Below are 19,730 nucleotides of genomic sequence, written 5' to 3'. Positions count from 1 at the left end.
CTGCCAAATGCTAGGAGACTGAACATGATCTGCACTCACTGGAAGCAGTTCTCAGTTTGGAAACGCAAAAATTTGTGCAGTCACAGAGACCTGGTTCAAGGCTGTAGAGAGCACACCAGCCATACTTGGTTACACCTCCTGCCACACGTTCAGACCACAAACTAAAGGTGTGAAACCTAAAGGAGGCAGTGTATCAATTTTCATTAAAGATAAATACACCTCCAGATTGGTCAAACAGCATGATTTCCTGGAGATACCTCAGGTGCAATTAACTGTTGGTAAGACATCTATTCAAGTTATTGCCAGCAAGAGGACCCCTCCATAAATCAAAACACCCACTCTGCCTGTTTGGATCCACTTGAGTCTATCAAGATACATCCGAATAATACCATGGTTTTGGGTGACTTCAAGTTCCCGTCCATTGACTGGGTAAATTACTCATGCTCAAACTCACTTGCCCAAAGGTTCCTCGACTTTATCTCCAATGCCCTGGACCAGCTAGTTGACACCCACACAAGTGGTACCAACATACTAGATCTGGTGCTTACCAATATGGGGGACCACTGTAGCACCCCCACTGTGAGGTCTTGCCTGGTCAAATCTCACCAAAATATCAGTCTCATTTGAAGTAACTGTCACACCTGATCCCCCCCCCCCCCCCCCAGCAACAACTAAACTAAAAAAACTTCTCCAAAGTAGATTATAACTTCTGACAGGATGGTATAAATAGCTTCACTGCACCTCCCCCATCAGATGGGACTGGCAACTATGCTGAGTTCTACACCAATGCTTTACACAACCACCTGTATAACTGCACTGACTTTGTTGTACCTGGTAGGACCAAAACAAGTTCCTCAAGGTAGAGCAAACCTGCCTGGTAGACAACTGCCATTAGCAGACTTTACAATAAGAGTAGAAAATTGCTATCTATGAGTAAGGGGGAGTGAGCCTTAAACTGGAAACACCCTCTTATCAGCTTAAACAAGCTAATAAGACTTCTTGTAAAGTCCTTCAAAACAACCTATGAATCCAAATTAGTTTCCTCAACTAAAGAGGACCATAAGGCATTCTTTAGTTACATCCGTAACCTAAAAGCAAAGGCCCAGATTTGCGCCAAACTAGTAGTAAATGATACCACATATATTGAGCATGTGGACATAGCTAACCTGTTGGCCAACAGGTTCTGTGAAAACTTCACTCCCCTGTCCCTGCCACACGTACCCCATGACATCCCTACCACCTGTCCCCTACCTTGTATCTCTAAAGAGCAGGTCATTAATGTCCTCACTAAGGCCAGGAACACAGAATCTATGGGACCTGATAACATCCCAGGCTGCATCCTACATGAGCTCCAACAAGAATTAGCAACACCACTGGGTACTCTAAAATCATAGTCTAAGCACCCACTTCTTCTCAGCTGAATGGAAAACAGCCACTGTCACTCCCTTGCACACAAGTGGTGCTTCCACTGACCCCAGGAACTACAGACTTATTAGCCTGACTAGCCTTATTTGCAAGGCCATGGAGCGAATCATCATGGACCTTAACAAAGTTGCAGGTAATCTCCACACACTTGACCCTACTCTGTTTGGATTTGTCAAAGGGAGAACATGCTTGTTAAACCTGGTGAACTTCTTCGAGACAGTCAGGCCCTGGACGAGAGGAACTCTGTACATACAGCCTACCTAGACTTAGCCAAGGAATTTGATCCCTTATACCATTAGATGCCTCACTGACAGAACCCATATAGTCAGAATAGGAGAATCCACCTCCAAAAGCAGACCTGTAACCAGTGGTGTTCCACAGGGATCAGTCCTGGGACCTCTACTGTTTAGAATCTATTTCTCCAAAGTACAAGCAAAAACTAAAGGTCTGTGTCTGACAAAATTTGCTGACGACTGCAAACTGGGAGCAGTCATAGAATCTCCAAATGATGTCAACATCCTACAAGAGGGTCTTACACAAACAGATGATTGGTGCCAAAGTCATGGCCTTATACTCAATGCGAAAAATGTATTATCATCCCTTTCGGTAAGGGTGATGTTCCTGCTAACTACCACATCAATAGCAACACCCTAAGTACGCACTCAATGGTGAGAGACCTGGGCACACAGGTTGACAGCAACCTTACCTTTGACCACCATGTCTCCACAGTGGTAAGAAGGGCAGTCTACATTGCTCACCTCATAAGTAAGGGCACTGCTTCCAGAAAAAAGGAGTTACAACATCCCAGTCCTTCATCAGTCCAATAACTGAGTACAACATCCCTTTTGGTATGTACCTTTTCAAGCACCTGCAGCAATTGGAGAGACCACAAAGATTCCTCACAGGGAAAATTCTATGTCTTCAGCTATGTGGATCACCTGAAATCACTGTCACTTTACTCTGTTTCATACAGACTACTCAGAGGCAATCTCTACCTTGCATACAAGGCAATCTCTGACCCTGCTTTACTGGAAATGCTGCATCTCCATAAGTCTAATGGTACACGAGTTACTCACTTAACCTTGTATGTGACATTAACAGAACTTGCTTGAGGGACAAATTTGTCTCCCAGAGGTTACCACATCTTTGGAACAGACTCCTACTTCATGTCAAACAGAGCACCTCATTGGCCCTCTTCAAACGCAATCTGGATGATTGGATAGATGACGGTAAATTCACCTCGGGGGTTACACCTGTGTCCCTGTTGGACAGAGGCAATATCTGCTGATCATGGAAATAAGGGGAGAACTTGGCTAGGCTTGCAAGGGTCCTAGGACCATTAGCCTAGTAACTTCCTATGATCCCATGTATTTAGGATGTACAATAAGCAAATTTTTGCTGTTGAACTTTAATCTACATTTTATATATATATATATATATATATATATATATATATATATATATATATATTTGGCATAAATGTACATGCAGTTTTCTGTACTCCTGTAGTTTAGATGTTAATGCCATGATGGTGCACACATTTGTGTTACTATTCATGTAACGCAGACTGGGCCTGCAAGTTGTGATTTGTGATCAGTGCTCCACCCTGGCAAACAAATATGTATATATAAAAATACACACACAAACATGTACACACACGCACAACTATATATTTGTTTACCGGGGTACAGCTGATCACACATAAATCCTTCACTTTTCTGCCAAAGGCATTAGAAGTACATGATTACTTTGGACAACGTACTCCATATGTTATTTACAGAAAGATGGAGGGATAAGAGGCAGATGTAAGGGGAGCTGAATAACATAATATAAAGAGGAGCCCAGCAGAAAAGTATAATGATTAAAAATATTAATCTTTGCAGGGAACTTAGTAATATGATTTGCTAGGTTACGTTATTAGGTTGAATGAGTGAACTGTACCATTTAAGGTACGTATAGTTAGATATTTCTCTTAAATGGCCTTTAAGTTTAAAGTACAAATACTGGCAGCAACACAGATCTCTGATGTTGGGTGGAATGGATTCCCAGGGTTTTGGGATTAGTTGTGGGAATGTGTGACTGGCTCACTCTACATTAGTGTGCAAACTATGAAGGGAAGATCTGTTTTCTGGCTGTGACCCAAAATAATACATTCTGTTTTTTTAAGTGGGTCTACCAGGGAGCTAAGGGAAGAAGTCTTGCATGAGGAGCTTAAACAGTAGGAAGTCTGGCAGGAGTACAGTTAACAGATGTAGTGTGCCCAAACCCAGGTTACAGAGAGATCTAAAGGATTACAGACCGTCCACATTTATTTTGTTTTATTATAAACATGACATTGCTGCTTCACAGAATCATAGTTTTGTACTGTGGTATTACCCAACCTTGTGAGCACTTTTCTCTATAAACACATATAGATGTAATAGTAATAGTTATACTGTCCATCTTATTTGTACCACTAATACCAACACCCTCAGCTACCATTGCAGCTGCTTCAAAATATTTATATTCTATCGCAACACTTGTATATAAACATCAGAGGAAAAAATTAAGAAAATGCTTACAGAATCTTGATATAGTAGCACTGTTTTCTCACTGCAAATATCAAACTACTAACCAGTCCTGTAACTAAACTGTGATGACCACTACTAAGCATTAAAAAAACTGTTTGAAAAAAAATCTTGTTCTAAAATACATATCCCTCCTTTTCAATTTTTGCACAGTGCAAATCTAAAGGAATCAGTAATAACTTTAAAATAATGGCATTATCCTATCCAGGTGTACCCTACTTTTTAGAATCCAAGGAAAAAAAGCATCCTCATCTAGTGTTAAACATATTGGTTAATCTCTAAAATCATCTGTAAATACCTGATATAAATGGCAAGCACAGAATCAATCTGCTTTAACACCTCTTTGATGCAGAATGCCACATCTCTATCAGCACATACAAATCCTTCCATTCCAGAGAATTTTCTGAGAAATCGAGTTAAAAATCATAATACAAAAATGCAAATATTTTATCAACAATAAAAGCTATTACAATGCTACAAACAACAATGTTTTCAGTGAAAAGTCTTTTTTGCATTGATAATTGTCACTGCATTCAAATTCTTTAAATCACTACTATAACATGTTATACTGGTCACAAACCCAGAATATTTTTTTCTCTAATGTTTTACAAATTGTCACACCCCAGAAACTGTACAACTTAGATGTCTATTGTCAACAAAGTTTTGTTAAGCAGACATAACCTTTCACATGGCAGCAAACAGTTCCTCTCTGTAGTGTGTATGCTTACTGAGATAGTTACAGAAATTGGAATAAATGTTTATTTGTACAACTACCAATATAAATAAATAACCTTGCACATTTCCTAAGATGTACTATTTATAGTGCAAATATCAAGGATAGTTTTCTTCAACATCATCTGAAGTTTCACATAGTTTGTAAGTCACTTGGTTTTAGAAATGTTAGGAACATATGAAAATAGTTCATATATAGTCATAATTACTGGCAAATCACCAATGTCTGCAGTATAATGCACTGTAATTGGACACTGACAATGTACTTTTCTTTCTCCTACCAGGGCATTTAACACCATGTCCCTCAAGAACACATAGGCCTCTCAGTTATAAAAATCTGAGTGTAAATACGAATAATGAGGGAAATCAGTGGTTAATTTCTGCATTGCAGAACATCTGAGATTAACAACCTCAGCATCATTTTATTACTTTCACCTTGTGCTTTCGAATACTGTCTATTATTAATTGGTGTCTCATGCAGTAAAATATACAGACTCCAAAAATGTCTCAAAGCCATAAATAACTATGGGTGTTTAGCGTTACACGTGTATGATAAAGATGCTACAGATTTGAATGTGTTAAATTGAAAACACAGTAGCCTTACAATGTGCACTAAGCAATTCAGTGCAAGTTTCTGAAACAGTGATAAAAGTGAGGTTCAGTATACATGAAAATAGTTGTAATTCTGCAGTGAATGATATTAATGTGCTCTGTGATTTATGGCTTTTGTACTGAAACAAAAGAAACCCAAGCAAACCAAAACACATTAAATATCACTGAAACAACCATCGTCACAGGATGGGATTCAATACAATGCTGCAGAAAACAAGAGAAGTAACACTGTCATAAATCATGTTGTGTCCAAGCTAAGCTACAGTAGCTACTCTGAATCATATACAAATATCAGAAGCCAGAGTGAGAGACAACTGTTCAAATGTTAAAGAAGGCAGGTATGTACAATACACACACACATGTATGCACAACAGTGCCAATATACTAAACTTCTGAGCCTAAGGGGCAATTATATATCTTTTAATGCAAATATAATGCTTTTAGCAGGTAAACACTTATGATATTTAGACATAACCATACATAAAAGTAATACTATTCGGATATTATCATTAGTGCCAATAATATTATAATTTAAATATTAAATGGTACTAATGTAAAATGTTACGGCTATAGCATCAGTATTCAGCAGTTTATGTGCACTTTTTTATTCAGAATCAATGTTCACTGCTAGAATTAGATATAATATCAGCTCTCATGATACAAGACGAATTTCCTCCCTTTGCTGGAAAGGTGAACTTTGCCTCCAGCACACCAGCCTTTACCCCCTTCAGGTAATAGCAGTCCTCATGCATTTCTTGTAACTGCCACCTACTTTTATTCTTAATTCACATTATTGTACCCTGGCCAATTTCAGTTGCACATGGATACACACTGCTGAATCAAGTACCATACAATGTAGTGCTGTGGCACAGTGTGGTACTTCAAGTACTCTCCAGCCCACCTAGAGAAGTCACATTCCTCATGCCAAAAAATATGTGCATGTTCCACGCTGTTAGGCATGGACAATGCAGAGCACAGACACTGGCACTATCTGGCCTCATTAACATTCCAACCCCAATAAGTGGCTCATGCTAGGGAAATATAAAAAAGTGCCACTACTGTCTTGTATAAGAGAGCTTTAAAACACACTAACTGAATTTACTGGGAGAACTGTGACAGTGGTATGGATGTGGAGCATTATACAGACAGAATGAAGAAGAACTGGTATGGTGATGTAACTACTGCATCCCTGCACTGCATGTGGCTCCTGGCATGGTGATGTAAATACGGCATCCCTGTAGTACCTATGGTACCTGACATTATGTAAATACTACATCCCTGCAATGCCTGTGGTACCTGGAATGGTAATGCAACTACTGCATCCCTACAATGCCTGTGCTACATGGCATGGTAATGTAACTACTGCATCATTGCAATGCCTGTGGTACCTGGCATGGTAATGTAACTACTGCATCCCTGCAACATCTGTGATACCTGGCATGGTGATGTAACTTTTGCATCCCTGCAACACCTGTGATACCTGGCATGGTGATGTAACTACTGCATCCTTGCAACGCTTGTGATACCTGGCATATTGATGTAACTACTGCATCCCTGCAACGCCTGTGGTACCTGGCATGGTGATGTAACTATGGTGTCTCTGCAGTACCTGGGTGCCTGGCATGGTGATGTAATACTGCATCCCTGCAGTGTCTGCGTTACATGGAGTGGTGATGTAACTACTGCATCCATGCAATGCCTGTGGTACCTGGCATAGTACTGTAACTACTGCATCCCTGCAATGCCTGTGGTACCTGGCACGGTAATGTAACTACTGCATCCCTGCAATGCCTTTGGTAACTGGCATGGTAATGTAACTACTGCATCCCTGCAATGCCGGTGGTACTTGGCATGGTAATATAACTACTGCATCCCTGCAATGCCTTTGGTAACTGGCATGGTAATGTAACTACTGCATCCCTGCAATGCCTTTGGTAACTGGCATGGTAATGTAACTACTGCATCCCTTCAATACCTGTGGTACCCGGCATGGCAATAACTACTGCATCCCTGCAATGCCTGTGGTAACTGGCATGGTGATGTAATGACTGCATCCCTGCAATGTCTGTGTACCTGTCATGGTGATGTAACTACTGCACCCCTGCAACACCTGTGGTGCCTGGCATGGTGATGTAGCTACTGCATCTCTGCAATGTAGGTGATACCTGGCATGGTAATATAACTACTGCAACCCTGCAAGACCTTTGGTAGCTGGCATGGTGATGCAACTACTGCACCCCTGGAATGCCTGTGGTACCTGGCATGGTGATGTAACTACTGCATCCTTGCAGTGCATGTGGCACCTGGCATAGTGATGTAACTGGCATCCCTGCAGTGCCTGTGGTACCTGGCATGGTGATGTAACTACTGTTCCCTGCAACTCCTGTGGTTCCTGGCATGGTGATGTAACTACTGCATCCCTGCAACTCCTGTGGTTCCTGGCATGGTGATATAATGACTTCATCCCTGCAATGCTGTGATACCTGGCATGGTGACATAACTACTGCATCCTTGCAATGCCTGTGATACCTGGCATGGTAATGTTACTGCTGCATCCCTGCAATGCCTGTGGTACCTGGCATAGTAATGTAACAACTGCATCCCTGCAATGCCTGTGGTACCTGGCATGATACTGTAACTACTGCAACCCTGTCGTACCTGGCATGGCGATGTAACTACTGCATCCCTGTAATGCCTGTGGTACCTGGCCCTGCAATACCTGTGGTATCTAGCATGGTACTGTAACTACTGCATCCCTGCAACACCGGTGGTACCTTGCATGGTGATGCATCTACTAGATCCCTGCAATGCCTATGGTACCTGGCATGGTAATGTAACTAGTGCATCCCTGCAATACCTGTGGTACCTGGTATAGTAATGTAACTACTGTATCCCCACAATGCCTGTGGTACGTGGCATGGTAATCTGACTACTGCATCCCTACAATGCCTGTGGTACCTGGCATGGTAATGTAACTATTGCATCCCCGCAATGCCTGTGGTACCTGGCATGATACTGTAACTACTGCAACCCTGTCATACCTGGCATGGCGATATAACTACTGCATCCCTGTAATGCCTGTGGTACCTGGCCCTGCAATACCTGTGGTACCTGGCATGGTACTGTAACTACTGCATCCCTGCAACACCTGTGGTACCTTGCATGGTGATGCATCTACTAGATCCCTGCAATGCCTGTGGTACCTGGCATGGTAATGTAACTAGTGCATCCCTGCAATACCTGTGGTACCTGGTATAGTAATGTAACTACTGTATCCCCACAATGCCTGTGGTACGTGGCATGGTAATCTGACTACTGCATCCCTACAATGCCTGTGGTACCTGGCATGGTAATGTAACTACTGCATCCCCACAATGCCTGTGGTACCTGGCATGATACTGTAACTACTGCAACCCTGTCATACCTGGCATGGCGATATAACTACTGCATCCCTGTAATGCCTGTGGTACCTGGCCCTGCAATACCTGTGGTACCTGGCATGGTACTGTAACTACTGCATCCCTGCAACACCTGTGGTACCTTGCATGGTGATGCATCTACTAGATCCCTGCAATGCCTGTGGTACCTGGCATGGTAATGTAACTAGTGCATCCCTGCAATACCTGTGGTACCTGGTATAGTAATGTAACTACTGTATCCCCACAATGCCTGTGGTACGTGGCATGGTAATCTAACTACTGCATCCCTACAATGCCTGTGGTACCTGGCATGGTAATGTAACTACTGCATGCCCGCAATGCCTGTGGTACCTGGCATGGTAGCGTAACTACTGCATCCCCATAATGCCTGTGGTACCTGACATGGTAATGTAACTACTGCATCCCCGCAATGCCTGTGGTACCTGGCATGGTAATGTAACTACTGTATCCCTGCAATGCCTGTGATACCTGATATAGTAATGTAACTACTGCATCCTTGCAACACCTGTGAGACCTGGCATGGTAATGTAACTACTGCATCCCTGCAATTCCTGTAGTACCTGTCAGGGAGGGATGAGTAGTATCTTGTTTGTGTAACTCACTTATATGGAAGGATGAGCCAAATACAGGTATTCCACCTTAGAATCGGCAAACACAGGGGTGGCAGCACAGCACATTGTCATGTGAAAGACACCCAGGCACCCACATATTGGATATGCAGACTCACACCACAATCACATGGCACACGTGTATGCATATAAGGGGTGCAGTGTCAATAGGATACTGCATGGAATACCATGGCATACACAGGGCAGGGAATTGCAAAGTCCTATTTTCTTGCATAGTACAGCATCATATACAAGTGCCAAAAGTAGTATGATATAAGGGCTCCGCCAGGTGGATATTATTGATGAAGGCCATGTATAGTACTGCACGCATGATGTAACTGACCACACAGAGACAGACACACACACACACACACACACACACACACACACACACACACACACACACTAAATGATATGGAGAAGGTCACCAGCCAGGTCTCTCAAGTAGGCATCAAACCATATGTTACCAGATGGGTAGCAAACTGGTCCACTGATAGAACCCACCTAATCAAAACAGGGGAATCCACTTCAACCAGTAGACCCATAACGAGTGGCATACCCCAGGGATCGGTCTTGGGACCTCTGTTATTTGGGATATACTTATCTGAGGTGCAGGCCAAAACCAGTGGGCAATGGCTGACTAAGTTTGCAGATGAAGCAAGCCGGGCGCAGTCATCAATCCCCCAAGTGATGTAAACGTCCTCCAAGAGGGTCTCACCAAAACAAATGGCTGGTGCCAGAAACATGGCCTCAAGTTGAATGCCAAAAAATGCATCATCATCCCCTTTGGGGAGAGTGACATCCCCACATATTATCACATTAATAACAACGACCTAAGTACACAATCAGTAGTGAGGGATTTGGGCACCCAGGTTGATAGCAACCTGACTTTTGACCACCATGTTGCTTCCATTGTACAGAAAGTTTTCTATATGGCCCACCTCATAAGTAAGGGTATCTCATCCAGGGACAAGGAGGTCACAACATCCCTGTATTCTTCCCTTATAAGGCCCATTATTGAGTACAAAGCCCCATTTGGCATATACCTCGCAAAGCACATGCAGCAGCTGGAGAGACCACAGAGATTCCTCACCAGGAGAATCAAGGACTTCAAAAATCTACCGTACACAGGCCAAAAGACCTATCCCTCCTCTCTGTTTCATACAGATTCCTCAGAGGTGACCTCTATCTGGCATACAAGACAATCTCGGCCCCTGACTTGATGGAACTGCTGCATATCCACAAGTCAAGCTCCACTTGAGTAACCTGGTCTGTGACATCAATATGACTTGTTGGTTGGAGAGATTTGTGTCCCAGAGACTCCCCCATCTATGGAACAGACTCCATCTCCACGTCGAGTACCTCTTTACCCCTTTTTAAGCACAACCTGGATAACTGGATGGGAAATAGGAAATACATCCCTGGGATTCCACCTGTGTCCCTGCTGGACAGGGGCATCAGGTGCTGATTTGTCTATGCATGGGCTAAACTTTTGGCTAGGCTTATAAGGGCCTCAGGGCCAATAGCCTAGTAACTTCCTATGATCCTATGACATTTGTTTTTGCACTAAAACATTTAATATACTCACTAAAAGATTGAAGTAACACCTGACTAATTTAGATATTTTATAAAGTAGATGGCAGAAGTGCTATCAAAAAGAACGTTGGTCTTGAATCCACATGCAGCAAAGGAAAAGGCACGGATACTTATCCGTACCATTTCCCAGTGACAGGCATATGAATAAACCTTAGCTTATGACGTTCTACAGCTGCATCCCTTGATGAAATACTGTACAGCTGAGATGTGCTGCCCTATTGATGACTCATTAAACTGATGTTCTACCTATCTCTTGCTGTTAAGTGAACTCTGCTGGATCCATGGCATACCACATCACCATACGAAAGCAGGAAAATCATCCATGACCACAGCCAGGATTTTGGGAATTGTATGACAGCTTAAAAACGCAGTCCCGCTCCAACTCTCCTAAATGCAAAACTCTCCTTATCCCAGTCAGTGCATGTTTTGGATAGCATGACTTTTCATTTCCTAGTATAATCCTGAAATGACAGTATTAAGCAAAATGTTCTTTCAGATTACTGGACATTCTGAAAGAGAAGCCATACGTGCATAGCTTAATAAATTAAAAAACTATAGAACATATCCCAGGGTTTTTCTTTTTAATTTAGAATAACTTGTAGCCCAAAGTAAATAAACTATTGTAAACAAATGTATGTCATGGGTAAATGGTATATATCAAGCTATACATGTGAAATTACCCATCCCATTACCAACAATTCAGTGAGAAGTTACCATCTGATAAAGTTAACATTGTTTGCAATTTCCTACACAGGTATACATTTTGGATTAAACATAAATTAAGAAGTTGTATAAAGCTTTTCTTTGTTCAGTAATATACACTTTCTCTAGACAAAGACTTGTGTTTTATACCATTTTCAGAATCTTATTCTTCTAGGTTTGGAGCCCTTCAAGAAACACACCTGGCACTATTTTCATACTTATGAGCAAACATACACACTGTAAAATAGATTCCCATCTTTCTGAATGGCAGAGGTATGCAACCCACACAGAATTTAAAGAAACAAGATGTACACACTTCATTTATAAACAAAATTTAAAGAGCAGGGAGGTCTCATGTCTCTTTTACTAAAAATGACAAAGATATTCAGTTCATTGTTATCTAAAGGTAATGCTGGACATATGGAATCAAGTTACCTGCTCCTGAAGTGTTTCTTTGTATTGCTTCTTTTGTGCAACCTTGATAGGAGGGACTTTGGTAACAGATGACACCAAGACGTTCATCAGTATGTCTTCACAGCTGTAGGCTGAACCAGTCTGATTCTTCAGGCTATCCGGGAGGAAGTATGTAAACAGGTGGTTGTAATACCTGCGTAATGATAATATTGTCATAAGTAATGCATACGCAAGAATAATCACAATAAAAACTTCACAATATCACTTCCTAAAGATCCAGTTATTTAGAAACAGGTCCTCTCTCTCTAAAAGATAAACCTCAAATGAAAGCAACCAACAACCTTATGTTTGTCTTATACTTCTCTTTTTTGACATCTTCTTTTAAAATCTTTAGTAGATTAAGTTTGACAGAAGTTAGGTCAGCATGGTAACTAGTGGGTGTGATGATTTCATCAAAGCAGAAAACATGACAATGTATTTTTGTTGCAATTTCTAAATGAAGAAGGAAAATCAGCTTGGAAAAAAAAAAAGTATTTTGCATGGGGGCAAAATGTCTCCTTCCATATACCCAAACAAAAGCAGGTTCTTCTATTGGTTCTTCCTCTACATCCCTAACTTACATTCATACAACTCCAACATTGCTGCATGCTGGGGGAAAAACAGAGCAAACCCCCAACACGGCTCAACTATGGATTTCAAGTAATTCTCATCTTAATTAAGCACAAACATAGAACAATGCAGTCAAAAAGGGGGAACTCTAAAGGGTTCACATACAGAAACTCTCCATAATTCTGCAAATCATCATTGGGATTTGTGTCACCATGCTTTGTACGTGTCACAGTTTACAAATACAATACAAGGCAGCATATACAACAATATTTATTTGCACTGCACATTGCTAGATTGTTATCCAGCTGAAACTCTCAAGTTTCTTACATAGGAGAGACCTGGCGGTGCACCCAGCCTTATGCAACCTAAGGAATAGCACAGCAAATGAACAAATGAGGTACAATGTCATCCCAAAACCATAACAGCATAATATTATAACATTCACTTTCATGAAGTAAGCATAGTATAGACAACTGTGAGGTAACTACAAAATGCATATTAAGCAGTCAATTACAAAGATAGGTGAATAAATATTTAAAGATGCAGAACATGAAACTGATATGAATAGTATACAAACTGTAGCAGCTGCATGTGTAGTATCAGGTAGTGTCAAGTATATACAAATATGGACACACACAGATGGAAGACATCTGTTAGAATGCTGAAGACTACCTGACGCAGCTTACTCTACCATTCTCATGTTCCCTGTTCCAGGAATATAAAATGTTGCCACATATCTAACCTAACTACCATTTCTAGCAATGTGTCTCATGGTCCTACCACACCTTTACTGAAGTACTATTTTTTAATTCTCATCTAAACATTTCCTGTTGTTTAGTGTCATGCATACCCCTCTTTTTGTCTTTAATTCTACCACCAGTCTGCCCTTAGTGAGGCTGTGCATCCACATCACATCCCGCCTTTCCATACTCCGTTCCTCTGTATACAATGCTTGTATAATGCACCTTTCCTTTTTTCTCCATACCTCCCATGTCCACAATGCACCATCATCTCTCAGTCATGCTCTATTAAATGATTAGGCCAGAATTCAGTAGTCAAAATGAGGTTTTAACAGTTTCATATGTGATGAGGAGATGCATTATAAGCATTTGAGGAGGTAAACTACTCTACTGAACCATTTCTATCTGTGATCTAAGAACAGAATCTAAGATCTAAGAACAGGACAGCAGTGTAAAACATGACATCTGAAACTTTATTGTTCATATTCATACTGTATTATATATGTCACAAGGCAACTAAGGACCACATCAATCTTGAAATTCAAGAACAGAAAGAAGCAAATGGTAATGACATATAATGACACTTTACAAATTAAAGAAAGAAGACAAGAGGAGAATGAAGACACTGGCAGCATGCACCTCATGGCAGTCAGTTTAAAGGAAAATGGGAAAGTAACACACTCATTCCGTTACAATAAATCAAGAGCAGAAGAGACGTGCGTGACAATTATGAGAACAGAATAATTAGCAGTAAATGATGAGAATGAAATACACATAAGGAGACCTGGTTGTTAACTGGTGAGAAGCAACATTTGTTAACACATATGAGGCAAGTAAAGGCAATGTAAATACAGCAAATTTGAGTATTAGGAAAATGAGGCACAAGGGAGGCAGTATGTACATATGAACAGAAGAAGAGAGAAAGAAAGGTTAGTATGTGGAGAAGCAATAGGTGGGTCACCCAACTCCAACTTTTAAAATGGAAGCCCAAAGATGCATATTACAGTTTATATTTTTTCAATTCCCTCTTACAATTAAGTAATGGAAAACTTTAGTGAAAGAAAGTAGTAAACTGATTCAAAACACAGTAAATAAGTACACAGAAGCCTTTATATTCTGACCTCTTGAAATTATTATATGTGGTAGCTAGAGCTGGGGCCCAAGTAAAAATGGGGCACCTGAGCTGAGAAAAGGAAATTGGTAATTCACTGAATTTTCACAGTTAAAGATGCCTACAGACATATGATAATTATTTTAAATGATTACACAGCTATCTGGGGAAAGAGAATTGAGAAAAAAATCATGTAAAGACAGACAGGAGTAAAAGCTGTAATCATGATTGTGGCCTTAGAAATCAAGGTCCAAGAAACAGACAGCCTTATAGTGTAACAGCCTATCTTCTAATAAACTTTGCTGAGGTTACCCCCCCCCCCCTATATAGAGGGACTAAGTCAATTCCTGACTGAGCACAAGATTCGGGTACATGAAGTCAGACTTCGTCAGTTACGGCTGTATACTGAAAATATACGTCCATTTAAACAGACTTCCTGTTTAAACAAGAGAGTAGTTTGTTTAGATTTGAGAAGGAAAGGCTCATGGGATCTCAGGAAATACAAGTCAACTGAGTCACAAGACCATTTACATTTTACTAGTACCCACTCTCATGAGTAAATTATCCTGGTTTAAGCTGAAGGACGCTAAATGTCACTTTGTTTACCTTTCACGACAAGCCTATTCCAAAGGTGGGTGGGTGGTGGGTAATAAATATTTTTGTGCTGGTAGAGATTTAAGTCCCTAGTTCTGACATTAGTGGAATGATTTAACTTGCGAAGATGGAAAACTCCATAATCGTGTAGAACGCAAGGTACAGATCACCACAGAAGAGCCTATAAGAAACTATGTCAAGGGATAATGCTTCGAGTTTTTTTCTAATAGCTGGCCTACTTTAGGCCAACAATCTCATTAGTTAAGGACCACTGAAGCCTTTCAGGTTGCCTAATATGATTAGAAACTTACATCCCAAAGGGGCCATTTGTCCCAGTCTGTTATGAGCCTAGCAATGAGCAGCATTCCACCTTCTTCAAGTATGATGTAATAATATGAACAGAAAATAACTGACTTTAACAATTGGCTTAGAGTAGGGTGACATTCGATGAGGGAACAACATTTGTCAGCCTGGGAGGATATGTTCGATAGACCATGCTGCTTTGCCAGTCTACACCTGCCTCCTCTGTGATTCTGAATATTGGCTAAATCCTTGCCCATTCCTAAAAAATTCTTTTTTTAGGCATTACCAACCTGATACACTTATTCAAATAGCTACACCAGCCCAGGAAAACCTGTCGGTGTTACTACTCACTGCCAGGAGTTAAACAAGAAACTCCACTCCCTCAAAGCTTTTCTTGCCCTGAAGAATATAGATATCTGTGCATGCGGTTAAAGCCAAGGACAGCATACCAGTAGTGAAGAGCTACAATGCCTTCCACACATTTAGACCAGCTACTGCATGGGAAGGGACAAACAGTGGAGGTGCCAATATTAACATTAAAAACACACACATCCCAAAGCTGCTCCATCAGTTTAACATGCTTGAGATTTGCCATGTCCAAATTACCTTAGACAAAAGTCCCATGTCATATCTTGCAAGCTGTAAGTCCCCCCGAAAGACCCAGGAAAACCATAATACCCAGAGACACTCCACATTCAACCTAACACCATACCCAACTTTAATTACCCCAGTATAAACTGAGAACCATACACAACCCCTAACATGGAGGTGGGTTTGGCATAATGGTCAAGGTCTTCAGCTCATAAACAAAACCTGCAGAGTTTGAGTCTGACCTTGGATTATTGACTAGGTTTAAAATAATTTTTCAAGGCATTTAGCCTAATATTCACCTGTGAACCTATGAACATGCAGGCCCAAAAATTCCTGGAGTTTGTAACTACAAAAACACCTTGGACCAATCAGACTGCACATCCACTAAGGGTGTAAACATCCTTCACCTGCTGCTCACAAACATGGTGTAACTTTGCAACTTTCCTACTCTAATGTCCTTATTGTTCAGTTCAGTTCAGACCATAAAGCTATCTCCTCTTAAGTAAAGGTAAACCCTGGGACTCTTAGGAATTATTTCATTGCAAACTTTCTACTACTAAGCAACATCCTGGTAAAATTTCTAGCCCAACAAACCCTGATAATGCCACTGCCTGTATGAAATCATGCTGCAGCTGTTAATATGATTATACAGGATTTCTGTGAAAGACAGCTATACCTACCCAGATTAGGCACAGGATCAAATCAAGAACAGACCACCGTGGTGGAATCCCATTAACAGGTTGCATAACAAAAGGAAATAAATCATTCTATAAATTAGAAGGAGCAATGTCCAGCAAGGTAAAAATCCCTCATCAACCTAAAGAAGCAATTCAGTGGGCTAATCAAGTCTACCTTTCAGGCTAATAACAATCACAAACCTTTCTTCATCTATGTCATTAATCTCAAAGCAATACACAACAATGCACCAAATTAATTGTAAATAGGTAGATACTAGGCTATCTGCCCTAGGGCATTTCTAATGGTGCCAATATACAATAATGTACCAAATTAATTGTAAATGGTGCCAGTACACAACAATGTGCCAAATTAACTGTAAATGGTGACACATATATGGAGCCAGAAGATGCAGCAAACATCCTGGTTGACACATTTAACTCCAATTTTAACTTCATCTCCCCACCAGATATCCACTTCCATAACTCCCCCAGTTATCACAAGAAAGCAGGTCCTGAAAGCACTCTCCAAGCCCAAGAACACTGTATTGATGGGCCACAATAATATCCCAGGATACCTCCTTAAGAGCATAAAACTAGAATCACTAACGATAGGGTCCAAATAGGCTTAATGTCAAACAATTAGAGGGCTGCAATGGTTATCCCTCTGCACAAGGGCTGCCGTCTGCAGACCCAGGGAATTACTGAGCCTTAAGCCTGAGTAGCCTGATATTCAAGATATGCAGAGAATAATCATGGATATCCTAAATGATATCATAATTAACCTACAAACACTGGACCCAAATCAGTTCAGGTTTGTCAAGGCCAGTTCTTGCCTACTTAACCTGATGAACTTCTTCAAGGTCATCACTAAGGAAATGGACAAAGGCAAAATTGTGCATTCTACCTATCTCAACCTGGCCAAGGCATTTGACACAATACCCCCTCAAACATTGTAGAAAAGCTTGTTAAACTAGGTATAGCCCCTTACATCACCCACTGCATAGCCAAATGGCTTACAAACAGTACCAAACAAGTTAGAATAGGGGAGCCTAATCTCCAAAAAAAGGCAGATAACTAGGGGGTGCCTCAGTGCCATGTGCTGAGGCTGCTCCTGTTTGGTATCTACTTCTCTGAGGTGAAGTCATGGGGCTTTGGCTGACCAAGTTTGCAGTGAATTGCAAATTGGGTGCAGTCACTGAATCTCCCCAAGACACAAATATTTATTTATTTATTTATCGAGTTATTGCACTGATCTCAATGGACCCTCATAAAATCCTCCAAAGCTAGTTATGAAAACAAAATTGCCACTGATTCGAAAGACAACCACAAAGCATTCTATAGCTATATCACAAATCTCAATGGTGACACTCAGATCTGCTCTGAGTTACAGCACAATGACACTAAACATACAGAACCAACTGATATTGCTAACATCTTGGCAGATAGGTTCAGTGCTAACTTTACCCCCTCTCACCCCCGAAAGGGCCCATCTTTATACCGGAAGAATGCAAAGTTCCTGTAATCACAGCTGCACAGGTAAAAGCTTCACTCTCCAAAGCCAAGAACACAGCATCCATGGGACCTGACAACATCCCAGGCTGCCTTCTACATGAACTACAGAATGAACTGGCACCCCACCTAAGTACCATGTTCAATCATAGCCTCACCTCAGGCTTTGTGCCCATTGAATGGCGCACCACGACAGTTATCCCACTCCACAAAAGGGGGGGGGCCACAACAGACCCCGGGAACTACCGCCCCATTAGCCTGACGAGCCTCATCTGCAAGGCCATGGAACGTACCATCATGGATCTCATAAACAAAGACATTGGAGATCTCCAAACCCTGGACCCCACACAGTTTGGGTTTGTAAAAGGCAGATCATGTCTCCTAAACCTGATAGACTTCTTTGAAGTAGTCACCAAAGCCATAGATGAGGGTAAGGTGGTTCACACAGCCTATCTAGATCTCGCCAAGGAGTTCGACACCATCCCCCACTCTGGAATTATAGATAAACTCACTAAACTAGGTATAAATCCCTATGTCACAAGATGGGTTGCCAACTGGCTTACTGAAAGAACCCACACTGTGAAAGTAGCAGACTCCAAATCAGACTTCAGACCAGTGACAAGTGGAGTACCACAGGGTTCAGTCCTAGGTCCTCTCCTGTTTGGTATCTACTTCTCTGAAGTACAGGCTAACACAGAAGGTCTTTGACTAACTAAATTCGCAGATGACTGCAAACTAGGAGCCATAATTGAAACTCCTAACAATGTGGACATCCTACAAAAGGGCCTCACTGAGACAGATGCCTGGTGTCAAAGACATGGTCTCAAGCTCAATGACAAAAAGTGCATTGTCATCCCCTTTGGTAAAAATTCTGTACCCATGAACTACCACATAGGCGGTAGTCTACTTAACACCGAAAGTGTAATAAGAGACCTTGGGACACAGGTGGACAGTAGTCTCTCCTCTGATAATCACATCGCCAAAGTGGTCAGGAAATCCTTCTACATGGCACACCTCATCACAAAAGGTTTCTCATCCAGAAAAAAAGAGGTCATTGTTCCCCTCTACTCATCACTCATTAGACCCATTACAGAGTACAATGCCCCTTTTGGTATGTACCTCACAAGACATCTACAACTGGAAAGGCCGCAAAAATACCTCACAAAGAGGATTACTGGCCTCAAACAGATGCCTTACGCAGACCGTCTCAAAAAACTCCAGCTTTACTCCATCGCATATCGCCTACTCAGAGGCGATCTCTGCCTAACATACAACGCTATGTCAAACCCAGAGCTGTTGGACATGCTCCACTTAAAGAAATCCCAATCCCTCCAAGCTACATGCTCTAGGGACCTAAACCTTGTCACCACAATAAACAGAACATGCTGGAGGGATAGATTCCTGTCCCAGAGACTTCCCATACTCTGGAACAGACTACCTATCTATGTCAAACAGAGCTCCTCATTAGCACTCTTCAAGAAAAATCTTGATGATTGGATG

At 41.4% G+C, this 19,730-nt stretch overlaps 1 protein-coding gene across 1 annotated transcript in view; it reads right to left on the bottom strand.

Annotated features, from left to right (window-relative positions):
• Positions 1–19,730, bottom strand: part of LOC122792442 (exostosin-1a-like) — an 866,275-nt gene that overhangs the window by 27,986 nt on the left and 818,559 nt on the right. Inside the window, exon 11 of the mRNA XM_044060230.1 lies at positions 12,118–12,289. Coding sequence (XP_043916165.1) covers positions 12,118–12,289 — 172 coding nt within the window. The remainder of the gene's footprint in view (positions 1–12,117; positions 12,290–19,730) is intronic.

This window comes from Protopterus annectens, chromosome 1.part2, assembly GCF_019279795.1.
Source record: "Protopterus annectens isolate FY-2018-M chromosome 1.part2, PAN1.0, whole genome shotgun sequence".
In the NCBI taxonomy this organism is placed as follows: domain Eukaryota; kingdom Metazoa; phylum Chordata; order Ceratodontiformes; family Protopteridae; genus Protopterus; species Protopterus annectens.
The sequence above is the reverse complement of the archived record's forward strand: the minus strand, read 5'-3'. Positions and strand labels throughout refer to the sequence as shown.